The sequence below is a fragment of the Artemia sp. Qi Xiang Cuo genome, chromosome 12, assembly GCF_049724085.1.
Source record: "Artemia sp. Qi Xiang Cuo chromosome 12, ASM4972408v1, whole genome shotgun sequence".
Lineage (NCBI taxonomy): Eukaryota > Metazoa > Arthropoda > Branchiopoda > Anostraca > Artemiidae > Artemia > Artemia sp. Qi Xiang Cuo.
The window spans coordinates 27,517,055-27,533,694 of NC_142805.1; the positions used below are offsets into that span (position 1 = coordinate 27,517,055).

At 34.6% G+C, this 16,640-nt stretch overlaps 1 protein-coding gene across 2 annotated transcripts in view; it reads left to right on the plus strand.

The window, feature by feature from the left end:
• The window catches only part of r (carbamoyl-phosphate synthetase 2, aspartate transcarbamylase, and dihydroorotase rudimentary), a 243,477-nt gene that overhangs the window by 215,373 nt on the left and 11,464 nt on the right, over positions 1–16,640 (plus strand). For both annotated transcript variants that reach the window (XM_089097829.1, XM_089097830.1), the window contains 5 exons: positions 6,422–6,608; positions 8,950–9,180; positions 12,603–12,913; positions 13,485–13,697; positions 15,107–15,285. In XM_089097829.1, the coding sequence (XP_088953955.1) occupies positions 6,422–6,608; positions 8,950–9,180; positions 12,603–12,913; positions 13,485–13,697; positions 15,107–15,285 (1,121 nt within the window). The remainder of the gene's footprint in view (positions 1–6,421; positions 6,609–8,949; positions 9,181–12,602; positions 12,914–13,484; positions 13,698–15,106; positions 15,286–16,640) is intronic.

Below are 16,640 nucleotides of genomic sequence, written 5' to 3' on the forward strand. Positions count from 1 at the left end.
ATGACTATAGTTGTGCCACGTTAAACTGAGAAAAAGAAGAAGAAACCGAGCTATGAGTATACAATGTGTGTATTTTTGCTAAATTTGCAGTTTATTTCCTTATAAAATGCCGACTAATTAAAAATGTAAATAACTGAAAAACAAAACATACATTAGCAAAATCTAATCTAGATAAGAAACTTGGGGTAATATTTCCAGCTCCAGTTCTTCCACATATTGCAATCTCAGATAACTAAGATTTTAAAAAGATAAATTACAAAGGTCGTATTTCTATGAAGCTATGCTAAATGGTCAGTCTATGCGGGATTATTATTTTTTTATTTACTTCTATTTTTAATAGAATAAATATCACTTGCAAATTAATAATTTGAAGGAGCATCATATTTGAAAACTTACCCTAAAACTTTAAAAACGGCAATTCCCGTTCATTTTTGGAATTATTATTATTATTATTATTATTATTATTCATTTATTGCCCGTCAAAAGAAGGTACAAAAGGTACAGTAGACGGAGTAATTACTAAAGAAAAAAAAAAGAAAAAAAAGAAGAAAAAGAAGGACACAAACACACATTGAAAATTCAGATACATGACAAAAAAAAAACTCTACAAACAATGATGCTAACGAAAGGATGATAAAAGTTTTTTGTTTTTTTTAACGGGAGAGAGATTTATTAATACTAATATTATTATTATTATTATTATTATTCATTTATTACCTGTCAAAAAAAAGGTAAATATACGGAATAATCACTAAAATGACAAAAAAAATAGAGAGAGAAAAAAAAATCATTACATACATTACATTAATACAAAAAAAACTATTGTGAACAAATTGGTGACCATAGATGACTAAACTTACTTTGAAAACGGGATAGCGATTTATTAATGCTAATATTAGGGTCAGCTAGCTTATACAAATGAATAATTTTACGATCTCTTGTCCAAGGGGGCAAATGTAGAAGATATTTAGCAAATCTGAAGAAGATTGATCGTAGGTGCTTTTTATTTGTAACTGTAAAGAATTTCCAGAAAGGAGCAATGTAAAGCAGATTAGGAAGGGCTGTGGCGTTGTAAATGGATGCTAGCCATTGAAACATAGTTTGCTTTTTACAATTACAGCGTAAGAAATTCTAATTTTACGCTCAACGTGAGAAATCAGCAAACGACGTGTGTGGCCTATAAATGTGCCAATTGGAAGGCCCAGGTATGTAATATGGTTTGTGGGTTTAACAAGAGAACCGTCCGTATTTAGAAGAGAAGTAGAGGGATTTCGCCAATTGAAAAAGACAACTTCGGATTTCTCAGGATTAAAAGACAGCCCGATTTTTGAACATTCATCTTTGAGAATTTTGAAATTCTGCTCAATGCGCTGGATCGTACGGCTGAGATTCAAGATGTCATCAGCATAACAAATAAGAGACATATCGATTCTCCCAAGAATGCATGAATGAAGACACTTTGCATGAGCATCCAGGATACTATTATTGAACAGGGTTGGGGAAATGATAGCTCACTGTATAGTTCCTTTCTTAACGGGGATCGGGTACAGAGGATTCAAATGCTCATTCAAGGGAATCGATGATTTTTGTCTCACATGAGGATTGATGCAGTTGCATTGAGATTGATGAAGAACCAGATGTAGGGGAAAACAGAATGGGAGTTTTAAACGCACTCTTAGATTCTATATAAATCCCTGAGAACACGGACAACTGATGGGTTTACGCCTCGCCTCGCCATATGAAGAAGCATGGACGAATGAAGTAAGGAATCGAACGCACGTTTAACGTCATGTCTGGCGAGGATCATACTTTCTCCCGAAGATTCAGCGTCGGCGAGGGCAGTAAAAACTGTTGTAAGAGCGTGAGAACAGCCAAGATTAGCCTGAAAACCGAACTGATATGGGGGAACGTAACATTTCTGTCTTAACTCATCAAGAAAAATAAGCTCGAAAAGTTTGCATATCGTAGTAGAGACGTTGATGGGACGGAAAGAGGAATATTGCAGCTCAGATTTCCCTTTTTTGGGAATCGGAGTCAGATCACCAATGCAGAACGAGGATGGAACAATGCCTGTTACAAATATCATTTGCATGAGAAGGCTAAGGTGCCTCAACAATAGATAACTTCCATTAATGATGTGTAGAGTGCTCACCTTATCTATCCCACAAGACGCTTTCTTTTTAAGTTGGGATTTGGCTTTTATAACAGCGGCACAAGTAACAACAAAATCAAGGTCAGGATATTCATCAATAAAGTTGCAGAGTTCGTCACAAAATCGTGATTCTAAAACAGAATCAGGCTCAGAAAATTCATTTGAAAAATGGGATATCCATTCGGACAAAGGATGTCATTCGGGTCTGACGAATTGGAGGAGATAGTACGAGGTAATAGCTTCCATAGTAGATCAGGTAAATTCCTGACCTTCTCGGAATAAAGTATCTGCATTTTAGATCGATGAAGGGCAAGTTCATTAGCAAAATATTTTTTTGACACTTTTCTCAGTTCATTGACTATTCCTTGACGGGGGCATAGGCAATCTCTCCATAATTTGTAACAAAATTTAGCACGGTCACAAGCTTCAGACAGTGCTAGATTTCCTGATCACCCGGGGACTTGGGTACCAACACGTATTTTTTTTAAGAGGAACTGCCCTTTTTTCAGCACACAAAAGTGCATGGCAGATTTCTGCGGAGTAGATTTCAAGAGTTAATCTAACCTCAGTAATGTCTTTATTAGAAGACTTTTGCAGAAGATGAAATGGAACCCGGATCTTGTTTAGGATGCAATCTGAACTTTTGATGAACTGAGATGTGTCAATTTTATTCCAATCGCGAGAAGTATACAATTTGTGCCGGTGAACAGTATGCGCCTGTAACACTGGAATCAGACAATCTTCTTGTTAAAAACTAGAAGCAATAGGAAGGTAGTCTGAAACTTGAAATTTGGAAACCACCTCAACACAAAGTATGTCAAGGTTATATAACACAACATGGTCAAGGTTAGATGTGCAAGAGGAAGAATGAATGTAAGTAAACTGAGCAGATTTCTGTTGAACTTTAAAATCATCACCAAATGTTCTTAATAGTAAAGAAGCACGGATAGAAGCTGAAGACAACCTGCAATTTAAATCACAATTAAAATCACCTAGGATCAAACACGGAATTTTCAGTTTAAGAACATCACGAAGACAAGAGCTAGGTTTACTCACTGATAATACGAAATCTCTCTCCGAATCTTTATCGTTGTAATCAGTGGGTATATATACATTTATTACTACGCACTCACCTAGTCGAACAGCTAAAAAACTATCACTAGGAAAGAAAGCACTAGAATTAAGATTCGATGCTTCATAAGTAGCAATACCACCAGAAGCTCTGCCTTTAGAAGCACTACGTTTAGCAGGAACCGAAAAAGTTTTGAAGGTGGCACTAATGTCAAGTAAACTAAGGCTGTGGTTGGTCAGGAAATGTTCCTGCAAACACCGAATATCATGATTATGAAGTATATGTTCAAGAATAGGTCTTTTTTTAATAAGACCACCATTAATGTTCCAAGAGAGAAAACGAATATCCATTTATCTAATTAGCTGCTCGTTTATTGGTTTGAGCGTTGCCAGGACATTTGATACTGTAACAGGTGTGATTAGACTCTTTACATGTAATGCAAAACATGTTCCGAACACATGGATTATCCCTGGTGGAAGAATGCTCCATGGAACCACAGCGAGAGCACAGTTCTGCGTTCTTACAATCAACAGCAAAATGTCCTTGTTGATGGCATCTTAACACTGTCTAGGTATGAATGAAATTCTGGACAGTTAACTTTTCATAACCCACCTTCACAGAATTTTTCAGAAAGGAATCGAGATCACTCCGTTGTTCAAAATAAATCTTGTGGACACGTGACTTGCCACACTGCAAAGCTTTGATACACTTTGGAATAATTTTCTCTAGATCTTTTTCATTCATTTCTGTCGGTACGCCTTTTATTACACCGATGAGGGCGGGAGATTTAAACAGAGGCTAAAAGGTCAGGTTGGAACTTTTTCATCTGGTCAGCAATTGAGGAGGCAGCGGGTTTACTTTTTACGACAATTTTCCATTCTGATGAAGAACGTTTCACCTCTGAAATATGATTTGCAGCTTCAGGACATATTTTATCAATAAAATCTTTCCTTAATAGTAAAGATGAAAGATTGGACGGGCAATTTCTGAGCACAATAGCATAGGTAGGAGGCTTGAATTGGTCCTTGGTGCAAGACGACGGAGCGGAATAGGGCCAGGCGGAACTTGCCTGTACGGCGAGATGTTGCTTATTTAGCTCAGGCAAACTGTCAATTTTACGGGAAAGTTCATTCATGCGACAGGTTAACGTTGCAACGATCGCATCACCAATTGTTGGAATTTCACATCGTGAATTTATTACGAATTTCGGGATCTTACGTTTTTCTTTCGATGCCGTAGATAACCACTTACAAATGTCAAGGACATTTTCATCGTCTTTTTGGCATCTAATTAAACGTGTTCCAATTTTATCCCCTGAATAGGAACAGTCAAACTCGTCTAAGCCAAAGAAAAACGCGCTGTTTATTGAAACATTAGTATCAGGAGACTGAGTTTCACTCAGTGAAAAGTGAGATTGTTCTTAATTTCTTTCGCAAAACAAATTTAATATCATTTTATTTTATTCGACAAACCTTTTTGCATGTTTATACCGACAAATTGTGCTATACTATGAAGAATCAAATTAAATTAAATTATGCTTTTTAAGGTATTTAGCACAGACACTCATCATCAGCAGATTCAATCATAGCTATTCCAACTATTTGTGATGTTATTCATATGAAATTATTTTTCCAAAACTGAGACCCTAAATCTTAAGCCTAAGCCTAATTCTACCAAAGTCATGGCCTATTTAGATTGTATGTTCACACCAGAAAATGGTAGTATGCCAATTTTCAGAAAAAAATAATTCGATCAAAAATTTACAGATAAATAACATAATTATTGTTCGTTTAAAAAGATAAGATATGAGATTAAGAAAAAAGTTTTGAAAATTATGGAATTTTGCGAAGGCATGACCCTATTCTACCTGCCTGCGTGCCTGCTTGATGGTTTGTTTTTTTGGAAATATTATATTGAAGCAAATGCTCCTTCGTTTTCTTTGGTAACAGGAAAGAATATTAACGTGGCATTTTCAGTTATGCTGTTGAATGTAATGCTGTCTGAACATGCTGTCATTGCTCAGTGACGGGGCATCTAACTATTAGCTAGAATTTCCTGGGCTCAAATCCCATTGGTGGCAGTCTTAATGTTACGATCTAATTTTATTTTTTAATCTTTGTTCATTGAAATAATCGAAAATAGCCACAATTTTATTTGACATAGTGTCGGCGAATTCTGCTCTACAAAATTTGCGTAAATAAATTCAAATAATAGCCTACATTCATTTTCGGCTCTTCGTTTTACTTACAGCTCTGCTTTAGAAACATTTTCTTATTATTATTCTTTAATTCATAGCGTCCAAAGTTTGGGCAAAAGATTTAATTTTTTGTATAGTATTTAAATATTGGTCTTAAATTCTAAGAACAATGTTTAGCATTCCAACTGAACTGAGGAAATTGATTAGAAACAATGTTTACAGATTTTTCATTTCTATTTAGTTTTTAAATAAATAGTTAATGTAATTACTCTGAAATAACCAATAAAATTTTTTATTCATTGGATACTAAACTTTTGAAAGCAGTTTAAGTAGCTCCTTACAAAAATATGAATTAGCAGATTAACACATAATTCAGAGAGTCCCAAATATAATAGAAAAATTAATCAATTAAAAATTAATTTTTTCGTGTATATTTAATCACTAGGCTAATAATTAATCTAATTTAGAATCTTTTCATCTGAAATGACCAAAAAGCCTACTTGATGGTAGACACTATCCAATTTTAGTTCTTAAGCCGGTTTGAGTAACTCTTCCCAAAACTGCATATTAGCACTTATTCTATGCTCAGACATAAAAAAAATTAAAAAATTCTAAACATTTTTCCTGATACGCTTTCAGTAGCGCTCATTCGTGAAAATATTAGGGAGTGAGAGAAGCAAAATTGATTTTTGAGAATTAAGGGGGGAAATTGTTCATTTTTCAATTTTTCAATAAAAATACAAAAAGACAACACTTTCAATGAAAATACCCCTCCCCCCAACAAAAAGGTATTTTCTAAAACCTATGGCGGCACAAAAAGGTCTTAGGGAGAAATTCCCCCTGCACCCACCCCCTCCCTGATTGCCTCCCTTGCACACGTGTCACACATTATGATGAAAAAAATCTGAAATCTCTTCTATTATTTTATGAGGTTAATTGATTTTTAAATAAATCAGTCCAAAGAGACCCAAAATATAATTAAAAAGAATAAATTCTTTAGGTTGAAGTGGATTTAGACGAGGAATGGGTCATACCAACATCGCCAGCCCAGAGCAAATGTCAGTGGACTCCATTTACTGGTAGAACTGTTAAGGGTAGTGTCAAAAGAGTCATCTTACGGGGAGAAGTTGCTTATGTAGATGGCAATGTAGTTGCTGCTCCTGGTAGTGGACAGGATGTCAGAGATAGTAAGTTTAAAATCTTTTATTAATTATTAATCTCGCTTAGCAACTTTAAATACTTTCCTGACGATTAATATTTTAATTGAGTTTTTTTTTTTTTTTTTTTTTTTTGAGAGAGAGAGAGAGAGAGAATTTTGTGTGATTATTTATAGCGTTTTCAGAATATTTTATCATCGTCCATAATTTTTGCTAAATTTTTATATTAGTTTGCTGGCGATTTTTTGTTTCTTTTAATGAATTTAAAGAAAAGTATTTTTACGAGGGGTTTCTAAAGTACAATACCCTTTTATTATAAATTCAAAAACATCATCATGTTTTTGTGAAAACCTTTGGTATTCTGATAAAAAAAATCGACAAAATTGAAATGTTTTTCTAAACTGTAATTCTGACTATGCTATTTTATCAAATTATCTCTTATTTAATTATTGACTTTTTTCTTGGTAGAGTTTTGTGTGCTGCAGAAAAGAATGAAACAATGTAAAATTATCAAGCAAAACATTAAGCAGAAGAAATAAAAACTCTGATTCTACAGTAGAACTATGCTTACCCGTTTGAGTTCAATAGGTCAAAAAACTTATTCGAAACTATGAAATACGAAAAAATTTCACAACTATGAAATAAGAAAAATTTCTACAAAAGTTTATTTTTTGAATTATGCAAATGAGTAATAAACGAACCTATATCTTTATATGTTCAAGGTATCTTTATAGGTATCTTTATAGATTCAAGAAAAAGCTACGTTTACACCCTTTTGCGAATTTTGAACTTCGGCACATGGTCTTCCTATAATGACCCCCCCCCCCCAATTTTTAATCCAAATTAACTAATAGTAAATTTATTTAGGATTATAACTTATTATTAGCTGATACTAGTAAGCTACTAATAAGTCCGTAATAGTACCGACTGAGGAATAATAATAATTCAGGAATAATACTACGAATTAGTAGTTTTATTACCTAAATAAATAAGTTAATATTTATTAATCTTAATGATAAATTAGTCTTAAAAATGAAAAAGCAACGGGAGAGATGAAGAATTAACCCCCAGGGTTTAGTATTGATGTAATATTTAGTTTTTGAGCAGAAAAAAAGTTCCTCGATGCTTAACTATCTTTCCCATGCCTGGAAATGGTGAATAACAGCCGTGATACAAACGACTTTGAGGTGGAGGTTTAAGTTTTGAGGTTTCTTAATATAGAAAAATAAAGGCTAAAATTAAGTACAAATAAAACGGAGGATTTACCTTAATAAGAAAAAATTCGACTAAGTAAAAGTTTTCTTAATGATTATTGCATAGCATATACTCGACAATAAAAGAAAGAAATTTTGATCTTTCACAGTGAAGAATTAAACCCCTGGGCAGTCCACAATCCGAAGAGCAAAAATTCTATCCAATTAGTTTGTTACTCTCAAATAGTCATTTTATGTATTTTAATTATTTCATATACGAATAGTACTGCTACTACTGCTATCAACTCACTGCAGCACCAAACCACCTGAGGCCAACACAGCTACGTATGGTCCTCCTCCATCCCATTCTATTCAAAGCTTCCCTCTTCGCGTCCTCGTAAGAAGTACCGATTTCCCTTAAATATTTCCTTGCGACATCCTCCCACCCCATTCGGGGGCGGCCTCATTTTTGTTTGGCCCTAGACGACTGCCCGAAAAGGAGAATCTTGGGCAATCTATCATCCTTCATCCACAGAACGTGTCCTAACCCTCTCAATCTTTATCTCATTATAGCACTTGAAAGCGGGATTGACCCACATTTTTCTTACAGCTTACTGTTTAAGATACGGTCAGTCAGTCGTGTACCCAAAGCCATCCGTAGGCAATTTCTCTTGAAAAGATGTAGCAAATCCTCCTCCGTTTTTTAGGGCGCCGACGCTTCAGAACCATACCTAGCCGCTGTCTTCACTATAGCTTCCAATATTATAATCTTGTTGCGCCGACTTGCTAATGACTTTAGTATAATAAAAAAAAAAAATTTGCCATTTTAAATTCCCTCACTGTTTTATTGTTATTTTAGTTTTTTATTAATTTTCTCTTTTGGTATTATTTTTTATTATTTTGTTGCCATCTTGTTATTAATGTTAATTTAACATTAATTTTGTTCTTAATTTGTTGGAACTTTATTATCATTATGTCATTGATCGTTGAATTTTTTTCTTTAAAATCTCTCTAATTTTGTGCCAAGGGTATTTCTTTGATGTCATATCCTCTTTTCTTTCTTAGGTACGACGGCATTCAGTTATTTACCTACATTCAAAATTCCATCTCTTCTTTTCTTTCTTAGGTACTACGGCATATCTTCTTTTCTTCTTTTCATATCTTCTTTTCTTTCTTAGGTACTACGGCACTCAGTTATTTACCTACATTCAAAATTCCACAAATCAGATTCTCACCAGGTACCACAGGACTCTACCTACCTGAAGGGAAGAAACACGTCTCCTCTGCCACTCTCGCCGCTGTTCTTTCTGGAGCACCTACTACTGCTACCACTCCTACTCCATCAGAAGGGTTAGTAGACAGTAGGGAAGAGACAAGGTCAGATATTAGAGCGCCCGCTTCTGCAAAAGGTATGCTTGTTGTATCAGTTATATCTTAGAAGCTAGAATTATGCTTGAGTAATGTGGGATTTTGTTCGTTGAAGAAAAACTAGGTTTTGATGTTAAACATATTCTAACAATTTTTTGAAAGAAACTTGGTTCTTTGGTTTATCTCAACTTCATATTTTTCAAACAATTATTTTTTCTTTTGTTTGTATTTTCTTTGGTTCTCTTCACTCTTTGGCTCATCTCAACTTCATTTTCTTTAAGCAATTTTTTGGGGTCTTTTTTCTTTGTTTCAATTGACTCTTTGGTTTATTTCAGCTTCATATTTATCAAACAATTATTTTTTCTTATGGTTCTGTTTTCTTTGGTTCTATTGACTCTTTGGCTCATCTCAACTTCATCTTCTTTAAGCATTTTTTGGTTTTGTTTTCTTTGGTTCAATTGACTCTTTGGTTCATCTCAACTTCATATTTTTTAGTATTTTTTTGGTTCTATTTTCTTTGGTTCTCTTGACTCTTTGGTTTCTCTCAAATTCATATTTTCAAACAGTTATTTTTTATTATGGTTCTATTTTCTTTGGCTCTATTGACTCTTTGGTTCGTCTCAACTTCATATGCTCATCTCAACTTCATATTCTTAAATATTTTTTATTTTGTTCTATTTTTTTGGTTCTCTTGACTCTTTGGTTCATCTCAACTTCATATTTTTTAGTATTTTGTTGTTCTATTTTCTTTGGTTCTCTTGACTCTTTGGCTCATCTCAATTTCATGTTGTTTAAGCAATTTTTGGGGTCTATTATCTTTGGTTCAGTTTACTCTTTAGATTATCTCAACTTAATATTTTTCAAACAATTATTTTTTCTTATGGTTCTATTTTCTTTGGTTCTACTGACTCTTTGTTTCATCTTAACTTCATATGCTTTAAGAATCTTTTTTTGTTCAATTTTATTTGGTTCTCTTGACTCTTTGACTCATCTTAACTTCATGTTCTTTAAGCAATTTTTTGGGGTCTATTTTCTTTGGTTCAATTGACTCTTTGGTTCGTCTCAACTTCATATTTTTTAGTAATTTTTTTGGTTCTATTTTCTTTAGTTCTCTTGATTCTTTGGATCGTCTCAACTTCATGTTCTTATACCAATTTTTTGGGGTGTATTATCTTTGGTTTAGTTAACTCTTTGGTTTATCTCAACTTCATATTTTTCCAACAATTATTTTTTCTTATGGTTCTATTTTCTTTGGTTCTATTGATTCTTTGACTCATTTCAACTTCATGCTCTTTAAGCAATTTTTGGGGTCCATTTTCTTTGGTTCAATTGACTCTTTGGTTCCTCTCAACTTCATATTCTTTAAGAAATTTAAATATGGTTTTGTTTTCTTTGGTTCTATTGACTCTTTGGTTCATCTCAACTTTTTTTGAAGAAAGTTGATCAAATTCAGAGCTGGAAGTCTTGTAGCCTACGTAAGAAAAGGGACGAAAATATGTATTAAAATGCTTTATATTACAAAATCACAAATGCTGAAAAACTGAAGTCTCTTGATATACAAATAAATAGGGTTTAATTTCATACTATTTTTCCTCTTTATTCGTTCAACGTCACTGTTTGAGATTTGCTCAAGTTCAAATATTCTATTAAATACAAATTTGACCCCATTTTGGACTCCCATGTTCAGCTAATTATAATCATATAACTAACTCCAAATTAAAACACTCGTTTGCAGTTCCTGAGGATAAATTCGACTTCATATCGGGCATACTTGGCTTCATAGTCGAGTAGAAACTCGGCCTTCTATCGTATGGTAAAATTTTCTCATTTTTCATTCTCGCAATGAAAAAATTTCCGATGAAAACATTGTTGCATTTTTTGATTATTTTTTAATACTAAGCTAAACAGTGGCTCAGAAACTCTCTCCGTTGCAAGTCATCAGAGAGCAGGAAACCTCTGTAATGGCTTTCGTTCGGTCAGTGATTGTTCTGGGTTGCCCTGGGTACGGTTTTTCTGTGATTTAGCACTAAAGTGAAAACTATCGATGACAAAGGCCTGAGTGACTAGGTTTCCCTTCAAAACGAGAATTGAGACTGATCACATTGCCCTCAATGCTATTTTTAGCAATCTAAGAATAAGTTTTTAATGTTTTTGATTTTCTTCTGTTTTTCTTTTTCGGTTAAGGACAAATCAATAACAGAGAAAATTTTATTCCTAAAGAAGAAATCTAATGACACCAAAAATTAATGCTCAGCAGGTAGAGTTAACAGTATTTTGTTCTTGTGTCAAAAAGGGAAAAGAAGAAATTTCCTTTAAAAAACTTCTTCTGGAAAATCCTGAAGAGTTTTTATCGGGAAGAAAATTAATATCGATGTGCATTCAACATAAAATATACTCGCTCTGTGACTAGTTGTGCGTCAAGCTTAAGAGTCTCAAAAAGCTGAAATAGATATTTGTGTTTTTGTGAAATTTTGACCCAAGCGGCACACAGGCTGGATCAAACAGAATGGGTAACTTTCAAGAATGGAAACTGGTGCTAATGTTGACGCAAAAATCATCAGCGTCATCTAGTATCTGACTTTTTACAGCATTTTTTCAGTATAACAATAAGGCAAAATATGTCGGATTTAGTATTGTAATAAGTGTCTGATTGCAGTTTTTGAATCAACACAATTACACAGCTTAAAAAATGCTAAGAAATATCAAACGCTCGATACCTTTTTTGTCGAAACTAACGCCAGTTCCACTCTTGCAAGTTACCCATAATCTTTGGGCTGGACTATTCGAACGTTGATGAGTCCCTAGGTTCTATTTGTGTCAAACAGTCATCCCTTAGCTCTATCACTATCTACCTCAGTTCTACCCTAGGATGGATGGATGGACGATAGACAAAATATAACAACAAGTGAAAACGACATCATTTTTTTTTATAAAATACTGAAAAGGCTTATGCCAGCTTTGCCTCTCACTCAGACTACCTGTCTTGGATGTGTCTCCAATTCGCCAATGGCTTGATGGCAACTTGATATTAATAAGTGACAGCAAATTCTGAAATAGCTAATATACAAGATGTAGCTTCAAATAAAGTTATGAAGAACAAAGAAAATGCACCGAGAACGGTAAGAACACAGAGAATCTGCCAACCATTTCAAGCAAATAAAATTAGCAAATTCTGAATTTTTAATGAAATGAAACAATGAATGAAAATGAAATTAAAATTCAATTGAAATTTAATAAAGTTTCAATTTTTATTTAAATTTTAATTCAATTAAATTTAATTGAGTAGAAAAAACGTTTCGCTGAATATAATAAAAACTTAATTGAAGTGAAAAAATTCTAAAAAACTCTAAAAACTTCTGTAACACAATCCTAAAATACTTAGCTATCTCATTCCTGCAGGTGCATTGCTTTAAGGGTCCAGTAAGGAGGATTAGGGCTTAAATGAAGTTGATATTTTTTTCAGATATTCAAGAAGCTGAGCAGCCATATCCACTTCCTTCCCCAACTCCACAGGCCGCAAGGCCCCTTGTGTCTCCAATGCCACGTGCAGTATCCCCACAACTGAGAATACAGGCTTTATCACCGCCTCCTCTTGTGACCACAGCGTTAGCAACCGTGCAAGGTTTAGGAGTGCCAGTTCACCACGGTCTTGCTGGAAAGTCCATTCTTTCTGTGGATATGTTTACAAAAGACCAATTAACAGCCATTTTAAATTTGGCTCAGGCCTTTAGTCTTTGTGTACATAAAGAGCGAAGACTTGACCATATACTGAAGGTGAGTCAGTCTGGCCTTCTTTTTTTTTACGTATCTCACACATATAAGTATGAAGCAGAAATATATGCACCAGGGACCCCAATCGGGGGGGGATTGCCCCCTAGATTTCTAATGATGCTTGTAAATTTGTTTGGACGAGGATTTTATTCATTTTTTTGTGATGGAGATAGAAAAAAAGTATTTCAAAATCTAAGGGAGGGGAGCAGTAATTGTCGGAGAAAAAACCCAAAAAGTACAATTCAAAATCCAGAGGGGATTTTAGTGCCTTTCCTCTCCCCAATTGCTGCCCCTGATAATTTTATCCCAGGACTATCATCCTCGACCCTTGACCAGGCACTCTATAAAATGATATTTTAATTTATAATTTACTGCATTAATTGTATTTGCTATTCATTATGTTAGATATTAAAATTCAACAAAATTATTAGAATTATTATATTCTTATAAAAGTATTATTTTCTGTGTTGTTTTGTACTATATCCCTTATATACTATACACTATATCACTATAGCTAAAATCACTTATCAATATACTTTAGACAATATACTTTTTTCCTTTGGACTCTTTTCAGGGTAAAATTATGGCATCTATTTTTTATGAGGTCAGCACACGCACTTCTTGCAGCTTTAGTGCAGCTATGCAGCGTCTAGGGGGTAGAATTATCCACATGGATGCAACAACTTCTTCTGTACAAAAAGGAGAGACTCTTGAAGATACAATAACTGTGATGGCAAGCTACAGTGACATCGTGGTTCTCAGACATCCTGAAAGTGGGGCTGCAAAGGTATATAAATTTTTTTTTCTTTTATTCTCATGATGACAACAATTCTTTGAATTGTTGTGATAAGTTTCTTTCGTGATCAAGGCCGTACCCACAGGGGGGTTTAGGCGGGTTTGAACCCCCCCCCCCCCACCCCTCCCTCGAAATGTTTGTTTGACCATTTTTGTTACGTAAAAACGTAACAAAAATGGATATAAACAAATTTTGTATCCTTTTTTGAGGTTTTTTGTGTAACCCCCCCCCCCCGAAAAAATCTTTCGGTAAAACCCCCTCCGAAAAAAAATACTGGGTACCTAAAACTGACGAAAGCGTGGTACTGCCCTAAAAACTTCATAATTTTGAAACAAATAAAAAGAAAATCTTCGGAAACCGGGTTTTCAGACCTGAATAGATTTAAGATAGGTCCAGTGGGATGGCATAAAATGTTTTTATTAAATTGGGTTCTGCGTAACACTGAAGAATATATGGCAATGCCCTGAAAGTTTCACAATTTCGGAACAAACAAAAGAAAAATCTTAGAAAATCGAGGTTTTCAAATAGGAATAGACCTCCAGGATCCTGAACCATCAAAATATTCCAGGGGCAAAAAATATGTTTTTTGTCCTTGGTACTTTGGGTAGTTGCAGCATAAGGCTCTATTTATATACTCATCCAAAATCTGAGTTTCTTGGATACATCTCTTGCACTTAACAAATTTTTTTTGTTACCAAAAACGACGTTACCAAAACGACGCTTGAGTTTGTGGATGTGTTATGATTCTGTTTCTTGCATACAAAAACATACATATCTGCTCTAGCCACCAAGAACTGATATGATCCAGGATCTGAGACTTATTCAATTCACAGGAAGGGGGAGGGGGGCTTGTCAGTTGCGAATGAGATGAAAAGTGTTCCAGATTTTCTAGCCCAAATAAAGTCCCAGAACTTTTTTCCCCGTTGAGATGCGCTAAGTGACTGCTTGAAGCATTGTTTCTTGAAATCCTTAAATCTCCTGGACCAGAATCTGCCCCAATTCCTTCACAATCCCAGAACCATTCACCTTCTCTACTGTTTCGAACCTCAACAAGTCCTCCACTGTCTTTCGACGATCTACCAGCAGGGGCACATACTGCTTCCACTACCCCCCAAATTCTCCAGGTTTTCTTCGAATTCTCCAAAAAGAAACTTGTGATGTACACAGTATTGAAGAAAATGTTGTACTGTCCTAAACTTTCCATATTATAATTTTGGAACACATAAAAGAAAGAAGCCAAAATAGTCCGCGAGCAAAAATAATTTTTATTTTTATGTCCTTGGTATTTTGAGTAGTTACTACTGGGTTTATGGGTTTATTAGGAGATGCTTTGAATTTTTTGAGTTTGTCGAAGAAAAAGTATGGTATAATTTTTATTAACCTCCTTTTCTTCTTAATAGCGTGCTGCACTATGTTGCAGTAAGGCGATAATAAATGCAGGAGATGGCGTTGGTGAGCATCCAACACAAGCATTGTTGGATATTTTTGCTATTCGAGAAGAAATTGGCACTGTGAATGGATTAACTATTACTATGGTTGGCGACCTAAAGAATGGACGCACTGTGCATTCTTTGGCCAGGTAATTACTTATCACTGTATTGCTACTAGTATTTTAAAGCTGAGCGACAATATGCTGAAGGTAAGTAGAAAACTTCCTTAAATCAAAGCGAACTTGAATTGTAACCCGCATTTAAGCCAGATTGGAATATGCTTCTTATTCTTATTCTCAGTTCTCCTTTTTTTTACCACGTGAGGTATCGCCTCCCAAGAGGCAACTCCAAGAATGTTCCCTCCCATTCCCTTTGATTCTTTAAAACAAAAGTCTTATCTGTTGGTTTCAAACCAACTCGTATTATATTCAGTCAAACCAACTGAATTAATTATTATTACAAAAAAAAATTAATTTGTTACGCAAAAGATCAGTGATACTTATACTTCTAATGCTAAAGGGCTCGATAGGAATATTTTTTTTTTTTTACTTAAAAAACAGTCGTGATCTACCAGCACAAGGGTATTTTTGCCAGGTTCTGAACTATAAATTGTTTCTACGTCACTCCTCGCTTTTAGCGTATCTTAAGGGATAGACAGCCATAGTGTTTTTAAGCTAAAACCGGCTGTATTTATTTAATACAGGCGTAGTTTACGCGTTCTTTTGAACTACGATTTCGATCTATGTTCACATTCATTTGAGCTTTTTTTTTTTGGGGGGGGGGGTCGAATTTTTAGTTTCGGAAACTTTATCTTTATGTTAAAATATTTTCAATACAAGGGTGTCGTAAAGAAGTTGCTTATGGAGTCGCGGAGATGCTTATTAACTCAATTTAAATGCAAATTAAGGCTAGTCCATCCAACTTATCTTCGTTAAGTGTTCATGTTTAAGGAATCTAAACTAATCTCCCAGGAACACTGCCTTCTCTATGTAAAAGCAAACTTATCATTCGGACGTATGTGCCCATAAAATACTGTATAAAACTTTAATTCTGTAAAGCCCTTTGCTCTGACTTTTTCATTTCTGAGAGTTCAACTGAACAAAATTGAACGTTTAGAAGGGAACGTTTCAAGAAAGACACTTAATGAAAAAGTGCATGCTCATTCAGTTCCATCTGAGAGGCTCCGTGTCGAGTAAAAATGAAGGGCTGAATATACGTCTTGTTTTCCGTCTTGTTACGTCTGTTACGTCCTTTTACGTCTGTTACGTCTTCTTATCGTCTTGTTGAATATACTCGCTTAGTTCTCATATGGTGCGGTTTGTGATGAAACACAGTCCAAAGTACGCATTTAATTTGGGGGAAATCATTCACAAATACTTTGGAAATCCAAGGCGTAGTATATAAAAATCGCAACTAATTCGTACCTTATCATAAGCTAGGTGCCCACAGAAAGCACATTCGCTGACGCTAGGCAAATTCGTCGGCAGGCAAATATTTTTAGCTT